This window comes from Macaca fascicularis, chromosome 6 (assembly GCF_037993035.2).
Source record: "Macaca fascicularis isolate 582-1 chromosome 6, T2T-MFA8v1.1".
NCBI classification, from domain to species: domain Eukaryota; kingdom Metazoa; phylum Chordata; class Mammalia; order Primates; family Cercopithecidae; genus Macaca; species Macaca fascicularis.
The window spans coordinates 143,600,613-143,622,755 of record NC_088380.1 but is presented as its reverse complement, the minus strand read 5'-3'; the positions used below and the strand labels follow the sequence as shown (position 1 = coordinate 143,622,755).

The 22,143-nt window shown below is 43.8% G+C and overlaps 1 protein-coding gene and 1 long non-coding RNA gene across 2 annotated transcripts in view; one reads left to right on the top strand and one right to left on the bottom strand.

Annotated features, from left to right (window-relative positions):
* The window catches only part of SPOCK1 (SPARC (osteonectin), cwcv and kazal like domains proteoglycan 1), a 520,870-nt gene that overhangs the window by 367,017 nt on the left and 131,710 nt on the right, over positions 1–22,143 (top strand). The window contains exon 5 of the mRNA XM_005557859.4: positions 21,774–21,900. Coding sequence (XP_005557916.1) covers positions 21,774–21,900 — 127 coding nt within the window. The remainder of the gene's footprint in view (positions 1–21,773; positions 21,901–22,143) is intronic.
* Positions 2,995–6,123, bottom strand: LOC135971427 (uncharacterized). Its single transcript, XR_010587628.1, has 2 exons — positions 6,060–6,123; positions 2,995–3,298 (listed from the first exon to the last, which is right to left on the bottom strand). It is a non-coding gene; the product is annotated as an uncharacterized lncRNA (long non-coding RNA).

Genomic DNA, 22,143 nt, shown 5'->3' with positions numbered 1-22,143 from the left:
TTTACAGATGGGATTGTTGAAGTTCTATAAATAACTGTCCTAATTGGACACTGCCAGTAAGGGGAAGATTAGGAACCACAGTGGAGGTCAGTGCACTTCCAGATTCCATGCCCGTTGCCTGTGCTGCGCAGCCTCCTCTGCTGTAAAGTCATGGGGCAAGCTCCCAGGAGCCTGACGGGCATTTCCCTTAGTGATAACTGCCCCTCCCCCGCCCCAGCCTATCTGCTCCTGGCCCTAGAGGTGCTGCTATATAGATGCCTGGGACCTTTTCTTCTGTCCTTGCCCCTTGTAAAGCAACTAGTCCGTGCCCTGATGTTAAACCTGTTTCTTCTTTCTGTGCCCAAAGCAATAATTCTGAGTTCATTTTTCCCCTTCTTGGCTTTTCCGAAAGTAATCATTCAAACCACATGTCACTTAAACATAGAGATATTTAATTACTTTAAACCCACAAGCCCCTCTCTTCTTTCTTTTAAACAGCAGAAGCACTTTATGGCTGTGCTCAGGGTAAGGACCCAGCTGCTTGTGGAACCTTCACTGAACAAGATTTTATAACTCAAGCCACTTAACTCCTCTGTTCCTTTGTTTTTCTCTCTGAAACGAAGACTATTGATTAGATGATCTTAATGACGAGCAGCAGAGAGTAAAATGCAATTCATAATGGAGATGTGAATAATTATGTGGAATTTTTAGTCCCTTGGATTAAGGAACAGAATGAGAGGCAGATCCTGCACATTGTCAGGCAAATTCGCTAGGCTGGTTTTACAAATACAATTTTTTTTTTTTTTTTTTTTTTTTTTTGAGATGGAGTCTTGCTCTGTCGCCCAGGCTGGAGTGCAGTGGTGCAGTCTTGGCTCACTGCAACCTCCGCCTCCCAGGTTTGAGCGATTCTCCTGCCTCAGCCTCCCGGGTAAGTGGGACTACAGGTGCGTGTCACCATGCCTGGCTAATTTTTTTGTATTTTTAGTAGAGATGAGGTTTCACTGTGTTAGCCAGGATGGTCTCTATCTCCTGACCTTGTGATCTGCCTGCCTCGGCCTCCCAAAGTGCTGGGATTACAGGTGTGAGCCACTGCACCCGGCCTACAAATACATTTTAAAAATAACAAAAGAAGACTACCAGTAAAATGTGTCACACTCACCTTGTTCTGCCTTGTTTTCCCATTTTTCATTTAACATGCTTTCAGTGCCATCTGAAGATGGGGGTGGGTGGGGCAGGTTTACCTGGCAAGGTCGACCAGTGAGACTCCTACCTCCTGCCTGACCTGGTAGTTTCTAGATGTACCATCAAGAACCAGAGACTCTGCCCTGGGAGCTTGTCATCTCCCCTCCAGGCTGTACTTGCTGGAAAACAAATAAACAAACAACAACAACAACAACAACAACAACAACAAAAAACGCTTCCAGAAGGGGCAGTTCATATTTTCCATTGACCCCAAAGCACTGGATCACCATCTTTTTTGAGCCATGATTTATCTGTAGGAGATGGAGAATGTTTTATGGTTGAATTCCCAGGATGTGCACATGCTCAGATGCTAATAAGTCAAGTGTCTGTGAAGCTGGGAATGGCAGGGCCAGGGATTGATTAACTATGCCCTCTGATTTCCTACCTCCATTTCCAGTAAAATGGCATTAAGTACACTGCCCTTCTCTGCGGTTCTGCCCAGAATGATGGGGCTGCAGTTGCTGTATTTATTGGTGTCCTTGCTTATTAAGGAATGTACATATTGGTGTATTTCCTGCATCGAATTTCAGCGGATTAGAAAAAGGAGGTTGAGGTAGGTGTGCCTATTTTGAATAGATAATTACTAGCTGTGATTTCCACTAGGGATCAGGACTTGCTGGGCAGCATACAGGCGTGAACTGCTATATGAGCACATCTCTCCCTAAACATTGAGAAAATAACAAACCTGAGCCCCCCTGCAATTCACTAAAGATGTTAAATTGCCCATCTTGAGTAAAAATTCCTAGCAAGCTCTGGAGACTTTTTTTTTTTTTTTTTTGAGACAGAGTCTTGCTCTGTCGCCCAGGCTGAAGTGCAATGGCACGATATTAGCTCATGGCAAGCTCCGCTTCCTGGGTTCACGCCATTCTCCTGCCTCAGCCTCCCGAGTAGCTGGGACTACAGGCACCCGCTACCACGCCTGGCTAATTTTTTATATTTTTTAGTAGAGACAGGGTTTCATCATGTTAGCCAGGATGGTCTCGATCTCCTGACCTCGTGATCCTCCCGTCTTGGCCTCCCAAAGTTCTGGGGTTACAGGCATGAGCCACCGCACCCGGCCGGAGATAATTTTTAGTATTCAGGTAGACCAGAGCCTGTGTGGCCTCAAAAGATGTCATTTTTTTTTTTTTTTTTTTTGAGATGGAGTCTTGCTCTATTGCCCAGGCTGGAGTGCAGTGGCATGATCTTGGCTCACTGCAACCTCCACCTCCCGGGTTCAGGAGATTCCCCTGCCTCAGCCTCCCAAGTAGCTGGAACTACAGGCATGTGCCACCATGCCTGGCTAATTTTTGTATTTTTAGTAAAGGTGGGGTTTCACCATGTTGGCCAGGATGGTCTCGATCTCCTGACCTCGTGATCCGCCGCCTCAGCCTCCCACAGTGCTGGGATTACAGGCGTGAGCCACCACGTCCAGCCGATATCATCTTCTTTTATAAAAGTTATGAGATTGAACTTTCCCACTTTTACTTCATTTTAATTTTTCTTTAATCACTTTCCTTCTCCTTTGTTGTTAATAAATCCATTGTCACTTACTTGCTGTTCTGCCGAAACTCATCAAGATCCAAACCCAGAGGTTTTCAGTTTAGACATTTTATATCAGATTAATCCAACCAATGAACCGTGAAAAACATTCTTTATGGATATGAGCCACCACAGTAGGACCCATCTGGGGCGCTGACCATGTGGGTTCTGGGCCGGAAAATGGACTTCAGATGATTTAGATGGACATTCCAGGCTATGTTCAGAAGGACTTTTGTTTTAAATAGAATGTTCTCAAGCTAATGTTCTGTCTTTAATGTTCCTCATGGAGAGAGGGTACACAGGGCAGGCCCTCTGTACACAGAGGGACAGGAGAGATGAAAGTTAATTAGTTTGGGGACCTTGGCACCTTTCCAAGGCACTCTTTTAAATGAGGTTTTTCATGGGTATGCATTGAACCCAATGTTGCTGTGTTGCCAAGTAATGAGAAGTTCTCCTCTCAGCCTGCCTTGTCCATTGATGCATCCACAGCTGGAGGTGCTGTGGTGTCATGCTTCCCAGTGAACTTCAAGTCCAGCTTGGGAATGGTGACATTGACCTGAAGGAAAGGAGGAGACCTGGCTCAAACTTTCCATTGTTGTGAGGAATTCCCAAGTGGACAGCAAAGTGACAGGGGACCCTCTGGCCTGGAGCTAGATTCCTTTTCTTGGCAGGCACCAGGGGAGGGCATCTCTGAATATGGTGACAGTGATGAAATGCTTTAGAGCTTGAGTCCTTCCTGTAGTTGCTTCAGCAGGACTAGCTCAGAAAACTGCTCACGTGCATGCTCTGGTGATGCTGGGTTATGGGTCATTATTTCAGATCCCACTAAGTTGGAGTTTGTCATAATTTCTTTATTCAACAAATATTTATGAGTGCCTTCCATTTGCCAGACACTGTGTTATATGTTTGGAGTTTTGTGATGAGTTGGCATGGTCTACCCATGTGGAGATTAAAGTCTGTTGAAAGAGACAGATGAAAAAAAATTAAATATCTAATAAACTGTGATAAGATTAAGGAGGATAAGAGTGGAGTGGTTTAAGAATCACTGCCTCTGCAGGGGGCAAAGGTAAAACCGCCTTTGGAAAGATTATGACAGCAAGGGAAGTCTAGCATGGGTGACTCCCTCTTGCCTCTAGCTTCACAGGCTGGCTGTCTTCGCTTAGTCCTGGACACAGGTCAAACCAACCATGGGAAGAATTTAGTTTATAGTTAAACTTTGAAAGAAGGATGAGGGGGGAAAGAGTAGAGGGGAAGTTCCCTCTTTAAAATGATCCCTTTCCGCCGGGCGCGGTGGCTCAAGCCTGTAATCCCAGCACTTTGGGAGGCCGAGACGGGCGGATCACGAGGTCAGGAGATCGAGAGACGATCCCGGCTAACACGGTGAAACCCCGTGTCTACTAAAAAATACAAAAAAAAATAGCCGGGCGAGGTGGCGGGCGCCTGTAGTCCCACCTACTCGGGAGGCTGAGGCAGGAGAATGGCGTAAACCCGGGAGGCGGAGCTTGCAGTGAGCTGAGATCCGGCCACTGCACTCCAGCCTGTGTGACAGAGCAAGACTCCATCTCAAAAAAATAAAATAAAATAAAATAAAATGATCCCTTTCCTTGCTCGGGGACCAAAACCACCTTTGTGAGTCTAATGAAAAGCCACAAGATTAGGACTACGGGAGGGGTCTGAATTCGGCTAACATGTAGGTATAGCTAAACAATAACCAGCCATTGTCTACCAGCTTACCTTTCTCTAATCCCTTGCTGCTCAGGAGTCACGTGACCAGAGGTCACAAGATTTGTGACTTTCCCTATTCTATCTATTGCTCCTATAGGTAACACCACTATTATAGAACCTAAGATTGATCTTTTGAGATATTTTTCAGATCTGCGCATGCAAGCATCTGACTGACTCCACCTGGACCTGGGACTCATGACTCAACCGGTCCTGTGGCCTCTACCCTGAGGAGGACTGAATGCATGGGAACCGTTTTTCACAGCCCTATGATTTTATCCCCCATCAATCAGTGGCACCCATTCCCTAGGCCCCTGCCCACCCGATTATCCATAAAATCCCTGGTCTCTGAATTCTCAGGGAGGCTGATTTGAGCAAGAAAACTCCTGTCCGACCACTTGGCTAGCTCTGCATTAAACTCTTTCTCTTCTGTAATATCACAGTCTCGGTGAACTGGTTTTTCCTGTGTAGCAGGCAAGAAGAACCTATCGGGCAACTACAAAGGGGTAGGTGCCAGCAAGGCAGAGAGGAGGGGAAGTGTTCTCAGTGGAGGGAACAGCCTCTGAGTCAGTGAAGAAGAGAAGGAGCTTGATGTCCCAAAGAAAGTGAGAAAGGGGAGGCCTGTGCTGCAGGAAAGAGGTGACTAAGGGAGTGTGGATACCTCAGGCTGGAAAGAAAGGCAGGGCTAGATTCTGCAATACCTTGAAGACCATGAGGACATGTGCAGCTCTCAGACCAGGTATGATGGGATGTTTTATGTGACTTTCAGTTGGAGAGTGATAGAATTGTGTGGTTTAGGGTGGACTGTATTTCCTTAAATTCTTTTTCTTTAAAGCAGACTTTTGTCCCACATGAGAGAATCTAGAGGGTTAGATTCGTACCACATGAGAGAATCTAGAGGGTGTGCATTAAAAATCCTAAAGATATCCTGATTGAGCTTGTAGACTAGTAGAGGAGGTTAAGAATGTGAATGTGTGTAATCTAATCTAGAAGATAGAAAATCCCATGAAATAAATTGGAAGTTCTAAGAAGGAAGCAAGCACTTCCAGCTGCAGTTGGGGTTGAGGGAGGGGTGAACTCAGATAAGGAGCATTACTTAGTAGTGTTTATTAGTATTTACTAGTGTTTAAGAGCATATGAGGACACTGGCTCAGACCCACTGGGACATGCTTAATGTTGACACCTGTTAAATGGCACAGCTGGGGGACCAGGGCCGTGCTGCCCCAAACCCATCTTCTGTGTAAGAGCCACTCTGCCCTCAAGCTGCTTCCTGCACTGAAGCTCCGTTTCCTTCTAAAATGATTACTTTAAACTCCACATTGTGATATTTTTATAAGGAAAGCAGTGAGCTTAGTATCAGTACATAGTAGGCACCCAATAAATTTAGTCTTTCATCTGAACCTCTAGTTCCTCAGGAAACAAATCAGATGGAGGAACAATCTTTGCTAACCTCACAGAGGTTTTCAGGCTCATATGTGCAAAGGGCCCTGCTATTTTTAATGTTCTGGGTGGTGTCAGTTGTTATCTTAGTCCATTTGGGTTGCTATAACAGGACACTATAGACTGGGTGGCTTATAAACAAATTTATTTCTTACAGTCCTGGAGGCTCGAAAATCCAAGATCAAGGTACTGTCAGATTCTATGTCTGGTGAGAACCTACTTCCTGTTTTGTAGACAGCTGTCTTTTTGCTGTGTTTTCACATAACAGAAGAATCCAGGAATATCTCTGGGGCCTCTGCTATGAGGTCACCAATGCTATTCATGAGGGCTCCACTCTCATGACCTAATTACTTTCCAAAGGTTCCACTTCCAAATATCCTCACATTGGGGATTAGGTTTCAACATAGTAATTTTGGGGAGATGCAAACATTGTCCATAGCATTCTTCTTCTGACCCCCACTAAATTCATGTCCCTTTCACATGCAAAATATATTCATTCTATCTCAATAGCCATAAAAGTCTTAATTCATTCCAACATCAACTTTAAAGTCTGAAGTCCAAACTCTCATCTGAATATCATCTAAATCCAATAGGAATGAGATTCAAGATACTGTTCATCCCGAGGCAAATTGCTCTCCAGCTGTCAACCTGTGAAACCAACATGTTGTGAGGTTCCAAAATATAATGGTGGGATAAGTGTAGGATTACCATCCCAAAAGGAAGAAATAGAAAAGAAGAAAGGGATAACGGGCCCCAAGTAAGTCAAAACTTCAAAAGGGCAAATAGTAGTAAACCTTAACTACTTAATCTTAAATAAAAGATTATTGAAGAATAATCTTTTGTGACTTGATATTCTGCCCTTCAGGTCCACTGGGCAGAGTTCCTCCCTTCCAGACCCACTGGGGTAGGGGTACTGCCTTCCAGGCCCACTGGAATGAGAGTCTCACCTTCTGTACCCATTGAGATAACTGTGTTGTCCCCACAGCTTGCCAGGCAGGGGTTGGGCCCCTGATGGCTCCAGGTAGCCCTGTCGCCCTGCAATGTCTCTGGTTCTTGCAACCATAGCTCCCTTGGGCTGGAATCATACACTGGTAGCTCTGCTGGTGTGGAGCTGTTGGAGTAGGTGGGTGTTGCCCAAATGGGGTCTTTCTGAATGGGGTCTTTCTGTGGTGGCCTCGTAGTACTCACTGTGGCTCTTGTACTCGGGGCCTGTGATGGGTAGAGCAGCCCTGATGATTTCTGAATTGCTCTTTCCTTGTCTTTGATGATAGCTCTTGGCTTCTGTTTAGGTCACTGACTAATCTCACCATTGTGCTGAATAGTGCCTGGCTTGTGTTGAGAGGACTGACCCATACTGATCTCCTTTCTACATTGTCACTTTATCAGACCCTTAGCATTCTCTCCAGAACATGTTTTCTTATTCTTTACAACATGAATAGGCCGAGAGCTTTCTAAATCCTTAAGTTCTGCCTCCCTGTTGATGAATAATCTCATCTTTGAGTCATTTTACTAAAAGCAATCAGAAGGAGCCAGGCCACTTCTTGAACACTGTGCTTAGATATTTCCTCAGCCAAATATCCGGTTTAATTGCTTGCAAGTTCTACCTTCCACAGACACTAGGACATGAATACAATTCAGCCAAGTTTCTTCCACTTTCTAACAAAGGTGGCCTTTCTTCTTCTTTTTTTTTTTTTGAGATGGAGTTTCACTCTTGTTGCCCAGGCTGGAGTGCAGTGGTGCGATCTCAGCTCACTGCAGCCTCCGCCTCCCAGGTTCAAGTGATTCTCCTGCCTCAGCCTCCTGAGTAGCTTAGATTACAGGCATGCAACACCATGACCAGCTCATTTTGTATTTTTAATAGAGATGGGGTTTCTCCATGTCTGTCAGGCTGGTCTCGAACTCCCGACCTCAGGTGATCCACCCACCTTGGCCTGCCAAAGTTCTGGGATTACAGGTGTGAGCCACTGCACCTGACCACCTGTAGTTTCTAATAATATATCCCTCATTTATGCCTGAGTCCTCATCAGAGTAACCTTTGCTATCTTAGTATGTTTGTGTTGCTGTAAAGGAATACCTGAGGTTGGGTAATTTATAAAGAAAACAGATATATTTGGCTCATGGTTCTGCAGGCTGTACAAGAAGCATGGTGCAGCATCTGCTTCTGATGAGGACTTCAGGAAGTGTCCACTTATGGTGGAAGGCAAAGGGGAGCAGCATCACATGGCAAGAGTGAAAGCAAGAGAGAAAGTGGAGGGAGGTCCCAGGCTCTTTTTAACAATTATTTCTCATGGACACGAAAAAAGCAAGAACTCACCACTCACTCATTACAGTGAGAATGGCACCCAGCCAGCCATTCATGAGGGCTTTGCTCCATGACCCAACACCTTCCATTAGGCTCCACCTGCAACATTGGGGATCAAACTTCAACATGAGATTTGGGGGGGACAGATATTCAAACTATATTACTGTCCAATTTCTACCAATATTCTGTTCAGGATTACTTAGGTATTCTCTAAGGTGATCAAAGCTTTCTCTACAGGTCTCTCCTTTTCTTTCTGGGCGCTCACCAGAATAGCCATAAAGATCCTTTCATGACAATATAGGTTCTTTCCAGCATGCACATTCAGACTCTTTCAGCCTCTGTCCATTGCCCTGTTTCAAAGCTGCTTTTCGTTTTTAGGCACTTGTCACTGCAGCACCCCACTTCTCAGTACCAATTTTTCATCTTATCGTGTTTGGGGCTGCTATGCAAAAATACCAGAAACTGACTGATAAACAACAGAAATTTATTTCTCATAGTTCTGAAGGCTAGGAAGTTCCAGGTCAAGGCACTGGCAGACTCTGTGTCTGGTGAAGTCCCTTTTTACTAGGACATTTTTTCACTGTGTCCTCACATTGTGGGAACAGCTAGCCAGCTCTCTGTGGTCTCTTTTATAAGGGCACTAATCCCTTTGTGAGAGGTGAGTTAATGACCCAATCACCCCCCGCAAAGGCCCCACCTCCTAATACCATCACCTTAGGGGTTAGGATTTTGATATACAGATTTTTGGGGAGACACAAACATTTGATCTACAGCAGTTGTTGCTTTTCTCTACTGGCTGAACGAATACTCCATTGCTTGTTTTGCTCTTACCACTCACTTACAATGCCCAGATTCCCTCTAGAGTATCAGCCCTAGCAGGGTATGACTAGTTCACTCTTGTATCCCTTGTGCCTAGCTCAGGCCTTGGCACACTGCAGGTGTTCATGGAATATTTAATGGATGAATGAATCAGTTAAATCAAGAAAGGACCTGGGGGTGCAGGGCCAGGCTGGTGCACTTAATGGAAGCTGTGTTAGGTCAGCCAAGTTGCAAAGTAATGCTTAGAGTAAGAGTTAGAGCTATTAATACCATTGAGAGAAGTGAGTATATCCTATTTCCTTTGGTTTGCTGCATAGAACCTATCACATTCCTGGGTACACAGAAAATACTCCGAGTGTGTCTATGAAACTCCCCAGGGAAACTGGAGGTAATGTGTCAATCTGCTGTGAAAGTGGCCCTGTTCTTGAGAAAGAGCAACATACCTAGACTCTGCACCCTGCCCAACCTGGTAGCCTGCTTATTTAGGGCCTCATCTCTTTGCCTTCCTCTCTCTGTGCCAAGTGACTACACACATCTAAAGTCAGCTCTCCTCTGCAGCTGCAGGCTTGGCCTTAGTGGTGAGAGGATGCCATCCATCTCATTGGCCCCGGGAGTCTCTCAGAGCCGCAGTTCCGTGTTCTTCAGAGTGCTGCAGAATGGCCTTGGTTCTGCCTCAAGGAAGTAAAAAAGGAGAGAGACGGGTATTGAGTGTCCACGCTGCTGACCGTCTCAGTGAGGGCCTGCATGGCTCTTCACTGCTCCTGAGCCCCGAGGCTCTTCCATGCCTGGCCTAGGTGTATCCTTAAGGACTGCCTCAGCCATGAGGCTTGTAGTCTCCAGAATCTCTTCTCTCTGAGGTCTGATTCCTCTCCCCTTGGTCCACAGGATTCACCCATGTTGCCCTTCAGAATAGGAGGCAACAAGGCTGCCTGAGGCCTGTGTTGCCCACACAGCCAGAAATAAGCCTGGGGAAGCAGCAGGCGGCATCCTCATGGGTTCACTTTCTGTCCTGGGGAGAAGCAGAGAAGAGGGGCTTGGTGGTGAGCTGTTCAACCCTGAGAGGGGCTCAGACCCACAGCTGCTGCTCTCTGCCATGTGGGAGCCTGGGATACACCTACAAACTAATTGAAATATGCTGCAAACTAATTGAAATGTGTGATTTCCCTCCAGTCTACCTGGTCTCCAACTTGAGCAGTTTCTCCTTGCACCATTTTCTTCATCTTGTGTTACGCGGGAAAGTTGGCTTGTTGCTCTTTATGGTTCTGTGATTACCTACAGATCTTTGGTGGTATTTCCAAATCCTTTGCATCGGAGCGGTTCTCAGAGCAATACCTGGTGGAAATAGGCAGAGCGGAGTCTTGGGGTCATGAAGTCGTGCTCCTTCAGGGTGCTGACATTGGGGATGCAAATTGGTGTAACATTTCCGGTGGGTATCTTGACCTCCTTGATTGATCTATCTCATGGAAGTAAATAGACATTCACACACAGGTTTATATACAGGGATGTTCAGTGTGATTCAGGATGTTCAGTGATGACAAGGTGAAATAAATGGAAACATCCCCTTCCTCTAGGTGATTTCTGCTTGAACTCTGGCAGTATTGGGAGCCTCCCTACCAACTTTCTGAGGCAGCTTTCCTGTGTGGACTGCTCTTCTGTGATGTTTGAGTTATCTTCCTTAGGTCGAGTCAAAAGGCTTTTTCCTGATAACTTCAACACAGTCCAGGTAGAATCGGTTCTATCTGGTTCTGCTGTGGAACAGCATTGGGACACATTGGCTTACCACTCCCTGTCCTGACACAGTTTTGAGCATCTTGTCTCTGCGTGAGGGGCAGTTGAGTACCCAGCTGTATTGCCCAAAGTGGCCAGTGATAAACAGCTATGTATGAGTGGCTGGGAATACAGGGCAAATGTGTGTGGAGGTGGAGGCTATCTGAGACCTTTTCAGAGAGGGCTACTACTTGAGTTCACCCTTGGGAAGGGATGGGGCATACTGGCAGAAGACAAGTGTTGGAGAAAACACAAGGCCTGGGGAGCTAGCCAGAGTTCTTGACTACCAATCCAGAGAACGTCCTACCAGCGAGGGCCACATAGGAGAGAAGGAGCTTCTCTGGGGCTCCGTCTACTCTCCTCCGACACTGACTGTGAAAACACTTCTGAAGCAGGGGATAAGTAATGGTGTGCATCTGGCTGTACCAGCCTCCTGTAGCACTTTTGTGAATGACCCACCACTAATGTCTTATGGGGAATGGTGTTCAGCCTCAGCTCCTCAAATGCCATGTCTCGATCAGGATCTAGCCTGTCTCTGTGTCTGTCCTGGCATCATGTCCCTGAAGACACTTCTGCTTCATTTTACTGACTTGCTCCTTCTTAAGGGAGATCACACCCAGCCCTCCCAGGACAGGGGGCTTTGCTGCTGGTGACCAGAAAACAATTACAGGTGTTTTCTCTCCTATGGGCACATCCCATGATAATTAACTGCCCTCAAGGAATGTAAGCAAGTGTTTTCCAAGATTAGAACAGTGAAGCTGACAGTGGAATTACATATGCTTGCGCCAGCCTTTGTATGCACACCTGAGCCTACAATTAGCTGGAATCTGTGCTTCCCCAGCTGGTCTGGCTCCTCATGTGAAGAAGCAGGATTATGAATGCTCAGGACGGAGATACCAAATGAAGTTCTCAGCCCTGGGTTTGCTTGATGAGTATTTGCTTTTTTCCAATTAGTGTGTCCATTGCTAAAGATTTCTTCTAAGGTCTCAGGGATAGAGATGGACCTCTCTTTACTGGGCCAATGAAAAAAGAAAAGCAGCAAAACAATACATCAAACCCAAATGCCAAAGGTCAGTGGACAAAAGGAACAATTTCTTTTCTGACCCTTGTTAGTAAGAAATGGATTTTTAAAACAGAGTACATCACTGTTATCCTAAGGGAATAAAAAAAAGCTCAACTGTTCATTTACATTTCCCTAATAGCTTGCAATTAAACTGCTGCTTGGCACTTTTCCTTAGCAAAGCAGAATTTTAGAGCCTGAGAGTGCCTGTGTGTGTGTGTGTGTGTGTGTGTGCGCATGCATGTAAACTGCTTTTGTGTGCAGGTCCCAGGGGCCTTGCTTGTTCAACAACTGAACTTTGAGGTAAAACCCCACTGGTGTCTGCCTTACAGACACCCTTAGTGTTACTGGCTGTGCTCTGTCACTCTCTTAACGGCAAGTGCAGACTGCAGTCTCATCCCAGTTAGTGGACTTTACCTGGTCACATCACCCTGTTAGTCTTCATGATCTGGTCAGGAAACATGGAGGATATTGTGAGTTTAATGCTGGAAGTAGGTTTGACTAGTATCCTTGAACATTATATATTTTTTATATATATATATATATACACACACACACACACAGACAAAAAATACATTATATAATAACATAGTATTATATATTACATATAATAACATACTAATAATTATATATAACAATTATATATCATATATATTTTAAACCAAATATTTATACAATATAATAATAGGGATAATAAGGATATTAGTATTTCTATTTTATATATGTATATAAAATACATATATATACACACACGTATATGATGTCCAGGAATACTAGTATCCCTATTTTATAAATATATATATGAAATCAAATATATAGTATATAATTATATATAGTATATAATTAAAGTCACTATATGTAATATAGAATAATGTTATATGTAATATAGAATATATTATATTTAATATATAATAATACATATTATATATAATATATAATAATACATATTATATATTTAAATATATGATATAAAAATGTGGTTTCACTTATAGGGAAACGTTGATTCAAGTAATGTTCCAAAATGTGTGAACCACCAGAAATGTAGATTGTGATCTGGCAAGTTCATTTTGTTCTTACTGTTTTCCCATTGGCCACATAATTTGCTCCTGGCATATTTAAATATAGCCTGGCTCATGGGATTCCTGAAATTAATAGCAAATGTCTTGCCATATAAATATTTTGTTGGAAAAGTTAGCAGTCTGTGATCTTTAATGTCTCAAAATAAGAATAAGAACAAAAATAGTTAAGGTAACACCTTTTCTGAGTAAATTTAGCTGTTCAGAGAAATTAAATATGATCATTATGCTTAATAATCATCCGATTTAGTGTATGTTATGGTACGTACATTTAATGCAGTGCTAGCAGTATCTTTGAATTTGTTGCTCAATTTCTGGCACATTATAGGTAATTAATAAGTGTTTGTTGAAAAAGTAAAGACTGTAGAATCCTAACACATTTGGAATGTTTATACCTTCAGCTTTGATAGCTTTGCTTAAACAGGTCCTCAAAATATTAAGGTGGAAATTTAATTCAGATAGGATTGATCTCATCTCTTCATCTCCACTGAACTTTTGAGGACAGTCAGGAAGCTTTTATCTAGGTGAACTCCTTTCTTCAGCCTCCTTCCTGCACTTGGGAGATCTTTCTTTGATTGTGACAACGTTGGTTTCTTTAAGCATTGCTATAGAAATGTGAGACTGGCGGACAGGTGTGAGTCCAGCAGCGTATGTGTCTTCAGAAATTCTGAAAATGCATTTCCTTTTTAGATTTTGAACGATTTAGATCAGCAATACACGGTCGTAAGAGAACTGAGCAACAGAAAGGCATATAGAGTAACAAAGCAGCAGTTCTGTTTCATGTCCTCAATCCTACTTTACTTGAGGGTGTGTTACACATTTGGTGTGTGCCTCTTTACTCATTTTCAATTTATTTGCACCTACACATAAAGTGTTTTTTGGAAATTCTCATTTGAGGCTGTTCAGTCCTCTCTCATCTATGAAGACTAGATTCTCCTCAGCTGCCTTGGCCATTATGCAGTCCAGGTGAGAGGTACATCATGGCGTCCCAAGTTGAAATGAACCACAGTCTAGAGTTCGACATTCGGGTACACCAGAGAGATGTTCATGCTTTTGGAATTGCATGCATACCAGATACGTATCCTTCTGGTGGGCCTGATTCTGCTCTAAGACTTTTTAAATGTGCACTTTTCCTAGGAGTTTTGAAGGTGCTTGAGAAACCTGGCTTGGGGCTGGTTTGGGAAGCATGCCCTGGGATGATGGCTCTCTACTTCTTCTGGGGCCTGCTTGTCTCTCCTGATATGAGCAAGTCTTGACCTGGATGTGTGGAGACCCTGACTCTCGTTATCTGGGCCAAGCAAGATGGGGGGAAGCACATAAATGTGCTGGCATTCCTGTGGTTGACCTCCCAGCTTGAATCAATGGATGCCCTCCACCCTGATGCTGGGGGTTCATCTTGTGAGTATGGGTCCTTCCCATCGCCCCAGGTCTGCTTTCCCATGAAATCTCCCCAACTCACCCCTTCCCTAAGATTCTCATGCTCTTCCTTGATTTTTCTCCCTCTTGGGAATGTTGGGAGGAGGAGATGGACAGATCACATAAAGGGCTTGAAAGAATGCCTGGTACATTACAGGAGCTGGACACATGTTATGTGAACTATTATGGGTAATAGTAACAGCGTTAGCAGCAGCGGCATAATAAGGCCGCAATAAAAGTTTAGCTGCTGTTATTTTTATTATTACATATTTGTCCTTTTAAATTTCAAGTTTCTGTAAACAGCAAGTCTTTTGCACCATTGCGTGCCCAGTAGCACTTGGGATACCCTCAGGCGCACAGGAGTCACTCTCTTCAGTTCTCTTTGCCTTGTTAGGAAAATTGGACTCTTTGGACATGATCTCGTGTCTGGGATCTTCTTCATTTGGAACAGGAGGGAGACATGTGAGCCCACATACCACACGATGGAAAATATCTCTCGTGGGAATCTCTTTCATTTGTAAATGACACAGGCCATTATGTTCTTCCTGTATAATTTTATGACTTAGCATAATGACTCAAATAACCCTAACAACAGAGGAATTACAGCATCATTTTACATGACAGATTATTTCAATGGTTAACATGTTTTTCATTTCAATTAACATTCATTATTTTGTCTCTGGTTCAAAATAGCCACTATGTTAACTATCTGCTTTAGAAGCAATTAGTTTTGATTTGGCAAACAAATTCAATATTATTTCTGAATAGGCAATTTGATAGTAACATGAAAGTAAAATGCATGTAATCCTTCTGTGCCAGGAAATGCTCTTATTATTGGAGAGGGATCGTTCTCTGGTGGGTTCTTCATCCCTTTGAGCTGACAGGTCTCTGTCTTAGAGATGTGATAAGAGAACAAAGACAGGACAGAAAAGAAGGTCCAGTTACTAGGACTGGTTATGTAAGCCTCATTTTTTCCCATCTGTAAAATGGGGTTATTAATAGCATTTACCCTCAGAGTAGTTGCTATGCGTGAGGAATCAGGGAGATGCGTTCAGGGCAATTAGACCGGCATGTAGTAGCCACGTGAAACAAGTGAAGTGCTGCTGCTGGTCTTCAGTATCTGGAATTGCTTTACTCCTTCAGCAGCTGTTCATATGCAGAGCAAAAACAGTTTTATCTAAAGTTATACAAACATGGTAGATGGCAGAGTGTACTGAGTAAAATGAATGGCCCTCCTTCAGTGACTGAAAGAAAAAGTCAGCAATTCTCATGTTTTTAGCAGCTACTTTCCCCATTATTAAAATATTTTTGACACAGATTGTTGAATTTCATTTAGCAGGATTATGTCAGGAAATTTACACCTGTACATGTATTTATTGCTAAAAAAAATTACTCTGTCTTGCCACCTGCTTGCTGTGGGGCCTGGCTGTGGTCCCATTATGCCATGGTCAAGTGAAAGGCTGGGTCACATTGATGTCATCAAGGACTCCCTTGGTGTCACCTGTGGGGGAGGTAGCAGGGTGTGGGTTGGTGAGGGTGGGGATATCTCAGTGGGGTCCAGTCTAAAGCAAGAGTGGGAAACACTGAGGTATAGAGTTGAAGGTTAAGGTTGATATTCCCAGGAACCAGGACAGGAGCACCTTGAAGAGAGGGTTTATGACGTGGGCAGTCCGTCTTGCTTGTAGCTGTTGCCATCTTAAAAGAGTGTGCTTATAGTCCTGTCAGCCACTCATGGAGAGTTGTTCTTGTGAATAAGATGAATGTGAATAGATTTGTTTCAATAGTATATTTTATAAAAATCCTCTGAGTGGGGTTCCAAAGAATTGTTTCGTAGCAAAGTAAGTCTTCAATTTGACAATGTCAATATGTGATTCTGGGCAGTACTGTTAACTTGTTAGAGGATCCAATTGTTATGTTAATTAAGTACTACCCAATAATGCTGGATGACAGTTTCCAGTGTTTGAATTTTTGCTCTAGGCTGCATGTCTTTATAAATACTACTAAACTTAGTATTTCTTGCTTGTATAAAAAAACACATAAAATATTGTGAGAAATATAGAAAAACATGATTTCAGCATTCTGATTTATCATTCCTGAATCCTGAAGATTAATATTTGCTGACAATTTGGAACCACATCATCAGAGGCCCTCATGCAGCTTTGGAAACTGTCTGACTTCTAGACAGAAGAGTGTGGGAATCCTTAGTCCGCTGATGCACAGCGGAGCTCCCTCCACCCATTTCTCAGTTGTTTCTAGAGTTTTGTGGGGTTTTTTGCTGAATGTTTTTTTTTTTTTTTTTTCCATAGTCTGAATTAGGATTTCTGGAAACAAGAGCCTGTTGAATTCTTGTTGCTTAAAATAACACACCATTTTTGTCTTTGCCATAGTGCTAACATTTTCCAGAAATAAAAGGAGAACATTCTAAAGGTCCAAAACAATATGTTCACTTATTGACTGAGTAGGATCATGTGCCAAGTGTTGCCCATATTTCTAAGTATGGAAGCACCAACATGATTAAGACCCAGTCACCTCCCTTAAGGAGTACATAGTATATTGAGGAAGAAAGACACAAAAAGAACTTTCACGTTGTAGTGAATGCCACAGTTGGGACTGAACAGGTTATAATGTTGGAAAAACAATGTCATGGTTAACTACTTGGGATGAAGTTTACAGGGTCAGCAAGACTTCACAGAAAGCAATGGATTTGAAGCGTGAACAAGGAATAGACATTGTTATGCAGATGAAAAATAATTGTCCAGTCGTATAGACTTGAATTTGCATGACACGTGGAAGAGACACTTAAGTGTTAGATATGGCTGGCTGGAGATAGAACTTAATAGGACTGCATGGTAGGGAAAACTGGTGTGAGCAGGAAGAGGGAGGTATCCAGCATGGGCTTCCCAGGCTTTTAGCCTGGGTGTGCCCCATGTCCTGTTGGAATAATAATAACCTCTTAACCTTTTGTCAAGTTAAATCAAGGTGCTCGCTTGGAAATTAGAGAGCCCAATCAGAAGTGGTCACAAGGCTTTGATGGAGTGGGAGTGCAGCCAACCTGCCTGTGGAGGGGCCTAGGAGGCTTTCTGAGGAACTGATATTTTAGGCAAGCGGCGGAGAAAGGTGGATGAGGGGAGAAATGTGGGTCAAGGAAAACCCACATGATGGCCCATGGGAAAGAGCTGGCTCTGGGAAACAGCTGAGAGTGGCTGGAGCAAAAATTGGTGTTGGTCGTGGTCAGTGTGCATGTGTGTGTTGGGAAGGGGAGTAGGCAGACAGGGAGCCTGTGAAGGTGGGCTGGGACAGTTTAATTCTCAAGCTTGGAGTATAGACTATGCCCTAGGAGGTAGGGAGAAGATAGAGATTTTTTTTCTTTTTTCTTTTTTTGAGACAGAATTTCGTTCTTGTTGCCCAGGCTGGAGTGCAGTGGCATGATCTTGGCTCACTGCAACCTCTGCCTGCTGGGTTCAAGTGATTCTCCTGTCTCAGCCTCCCGAGTAGCTGGGATTACAGGCGCCCACCACCACACCCAGCTAATTTTTTGTATTTTTAGTAGAGACAGGGTTTCACTGTGTTGGCCAGGCTGGTCTCAAACTCCTGACCTCAGGCGATCTACCCGCCTCAGCCTCCCAAAGTGCTAGGATTTTAGGCGTGAGCCACTGTCCCCGGCTGAAGATGGCGGTTTTAAGCATGAGAATCACATGATGAGATTTGTACCTAACAATCATTCCTCTGCTTCACAAACATAATGCTGGGAATTTGAGTATACTTTTAAAAAAAGATGGAGAAGACACAGTTGAACAAAAAGGAATAAGAAATGCCAGTGATCTATTGATTATCTGTCTTCTTGCCATCATGGAGGGCTTGAGGGTTGGAATTTTGTGTGTGGTGCCATCAGCCTGCAGGAGATGTGGCTGCCCCTTGGTACCAGCTGGGCTGGGGTAGATTTAGGGTTCGCTGGCCAATGAGAAGGCTGACAGAACCTGCCGCTCAGACTAAATTGTTGTGTCACCCCAACTGACAAATAACTGTGACATTGGGCATAGCAATCTCATCAAGATACCTTCATTGGATTTCACTCTTCATTGACTCAAGAATGGAAATATCTCGAGTTAAAAATCTTAGTCCCTTGCCTTGACTGGGTTAGTTATTTTTTATGATTTGCACTGAATTGTGGGGATTAAAATACACAATAGCCGGGAAAGTTCTACTTCCTTGGGCTCACATATATTTGTACATAACTTTACATACTTGGCCTCTGGAAAGAGACTTCAGAATCATGTGCCATCTCCACTAGAGTCTTACCTTGTGGAGGTAAGCAACAGCTGAGTTTGCCCCCATCTAACAAGTATTCTTGTTTCATTGGAATTGAGAGCATTCAGAATGGCTTGGCCTTTGTGCCCAGAGTCCCCAAGGTGTCCTAGGAGAAGTCAAAGATGGTTTTACCTGGGCATAATTCATAACCACCTGATATCAAGTATGTCCAGCTTGCTCCTCTGCGGGTATAGAGCCAGGAACAATGTTTCAAAGGAATATTATTTATAAAACTGAGGCATGGTAATGAAAGTACAGATGCCAAAACAGGGGATGAAAATAGTCCCAGACTGATGCAGGTTTCCTGAACAACTTCCATTCAACAAATATAGACGATGTAACTTCGTCCTATTTCTCGGTGACACCGGGAAAGTCACTTCCTCTCTGTGTCTCTGGTTCCTTACCTAGAAAATAAAGTTGTTGAAGTAGAGTAGTTTTAAGGTGTTTTCCGGTTCTGACATTCTGTGATTTTGCGATTAACTATTGAGATACCACTGCAGTGGTCAGCACATAGGGACCCCCTCCCCACCACCCCACAGGGATAACATTCGGGATGCACCAGGCCCTCTGATAGGCACCAATCAGCCTCACCTCCTTGCCTCCCCTTAATGAATTTACTTTAATGGTGAAATTCAGGTCCAGTGATAAAGATGATTTGTCATTAACTGGTGATTGATAGCTGGTTCCATCTTTTCTTCAAAGCCATTGGTTCAGTGTTTACGTCTTCCTCCCCTGACTTTGACTAAGCTCCCTCAGGCTTTTTTTCCTCTAGGGCATCATTGTACATGGTTATGTCTGCTGCAGCGAAGCTACCCACTCTTTGGACTTTATAGCCCTTTTCTGGGAACTCATAACAAGAATTGCTTCAGCTGTAGACATGCACACTGGGGACTGACCCAGGGGCAGGGCTGCCAGATGCCAGAACTTATTTCTGCATTTGCTGATTCATTATCAGTGTCAGACAATCTGCTGTGTGAATGACGATAAATGTCTGGTGTTCTGCTGAAGGAATCATGTACCCTAAGATTAACCCTATGCTGACAGCCCGCTCATTCTCCACAAGGAGTCGCACCCACCATCCCTTTACCAGTAGCCTAGAACAAATCCTGAAAGAGTAATGTATGTTTGATGAAGGATAATAGGAAACCTCATGTCCATGTAATTTATAAATGGAAATAATAGACTTTAAAAAATCCCAGAGGGCAAAGCCAAGGTGAGCAGCAGCTGTGAAAACAGTGAGGTGTTGGAGAGAAGACCCCAAATGACACACATATGGGTGCCTTCAAATAATTTTCAAGCTGGTAATCTAGGTTGGGCTGAGATGCGCTAAAGAAGAGAGACACATCCCTGGACACTCTCTACAGCTGCGTGGATGCCATCACAAGTCTAGCTACTGATCAGCCCCGTGACTTCAGGCAAGACTCTGGCTCTCATTGAGTTTCCGTTTTCCCCACTAGTAAGACAAGCAAGTTGAACAAGCAAGGTGATTTCAAGGGACACTCATAAGACTTTCTTCTCTGGTTCTGTAGTTAGATAGGCTCAGCCCTGTGGCCTGCCCAGCCTAGGATCTCTGGGGGCCCCACGTGCTGTGCTGTGGGTACCTATTGATCCTCTCTGATATCACCTTCAAAGGTTGTTCCCCAAACAGACCTTTTTCCTCCTCCTGCCTCCCCCAAATTGCTAGAGTACATTTGAATTAGAATAAGAACCAAATTAACGGTGCTCTTGGCTTCATGCGTCTTTCTTTCTTGCTTACTTTCCTTCATTTGGAAGAGGGTAGGTTACCCTAGATACCAAACCTGAATTCCTGAGGACTGGAGATTCATTCCACACCTGGTAGAAAATATTTCCTTCTTCCGCTTCCATGAATTTTTTTGAAAATAAAATGCTGTTTCAAGCCTGGGGACTGAGGATTAATCACATTTCTATGGTTTGGTAATTTCATCCTGCATGTGGGGGCAAGTAATAATTGTAGTAATGGCTACCATTTTGACTGCTTCCTATTTTGCAGGCACTCTGCTGAGTACTTCAGGTACATATGCTCATTTAATCTTCACAATATCCACTTGAAGTCAATTCTATTTTCCTTCATTTTAGTAATGAGGAAACTGAGATTTGTGCCATTAAATACCTTGCCAAGGTCGCACTGTGAGTGAATGACAGAGCTGAGATTTGAAGTTGTACTTTCTGACTCCAGAGCCCAAGCTCTAACCATCATGCAGGAAGGCCAGTGCCAAACATTTCAAAGGCACAGTAATTGCCTGATTGATGGGCCATCCAGAGACCGGTATCCTTCAACCAAAACTCGGCCCCAGGCCCTGGGAGTCGCTCCAAGTGGTTTGCTGGGAGAATAGCTTTGGCTAAGAGAGGAAGGGTGGCAGTAACTGCAGGCCTTTATTTCAGTGGTTTATGATATAGTGATGGGGTTCCTTCCGTGGACATAAGCCATCCTAATAGCATCATTTATCATTATGACAAAGGTTAGAATCGGGGGAAACTTGAGCTGGAATGAAAGAGTAGAATTCTGATTATTTTAACAGTTGAAAGTGACATCACCTCAGAGCCTCTATCAAATGGCAAATTGGAAGCTGGACTGAAATTACTTTAAAATATATCCAGAGATAGTTTTCTACAGCTGTGATAAAGTCTTTCAGTTGTGTTCAGAGGTGTGCTTTTGTCTAAAGCACTCATTGAGATGCCTGTGCGTCATCCACACAAAAGGCTGCCTGTGAGCCCCAGGAGAGTCTCAGACTTTGGGGTGCTGTTCTTTGGGCATCTGTGATATGCCACATATGGTATTGGGGCTGATTAAGCCATATTCCCTCACTATTGTTTTTTTCTGTGTGTTGTAAAAATCTTCCCATGTCAGTAGTCATGTTTTCAATGGCTACATTGTTTTCCTCAGTCCATCTGGTTTGTTGAATCTATGCTTCTGGGACAAAATCCTCTGCTTCCTATCAATGAGTTGGAGCAAATGGAAGTGCTGGCAAAGGCCCTCAGGATCCCTCGGCCTGGTTGGGTAGTCCTTTATTTATTTGGCCTTTTATTCTGGGAACCTAGAGGAAAGACTCATAGCATCTGGAACTTCAACTAATTTATCCCCTTTTTTTCTCATCTTTAGGCAAAAGAAGGGGAACGTGGCCCACAAACACTGGGTTGGACCTTCGAATTTGGTCAAGTGCAAGCCCTGTCCTGTGGCACAGTCAGCCATGGTCTGCGGCTCGGATGGCCACTCCTACACATCCAAGGTTGGCTTTCTTGTCTTTTTTTGTCATCAAAAATACTTCATGTCAGCTTGTTCTAACATGTCTCTGTGCCAAAACTGGGGCTTGGGAAGTGTGGTGGGCTCCGGGCCTTGCCCTTCAGAAGCTGCTGCATGAACAGACTCAGAGATGTTCTCTGGCCATGGAGACAAGCAAAATAAAAATATTCTATCCTGTGTAACTGGGCTGGTTGAAGGGTAAGAAGAAAGGATGGTTCTGAGAGTGGCG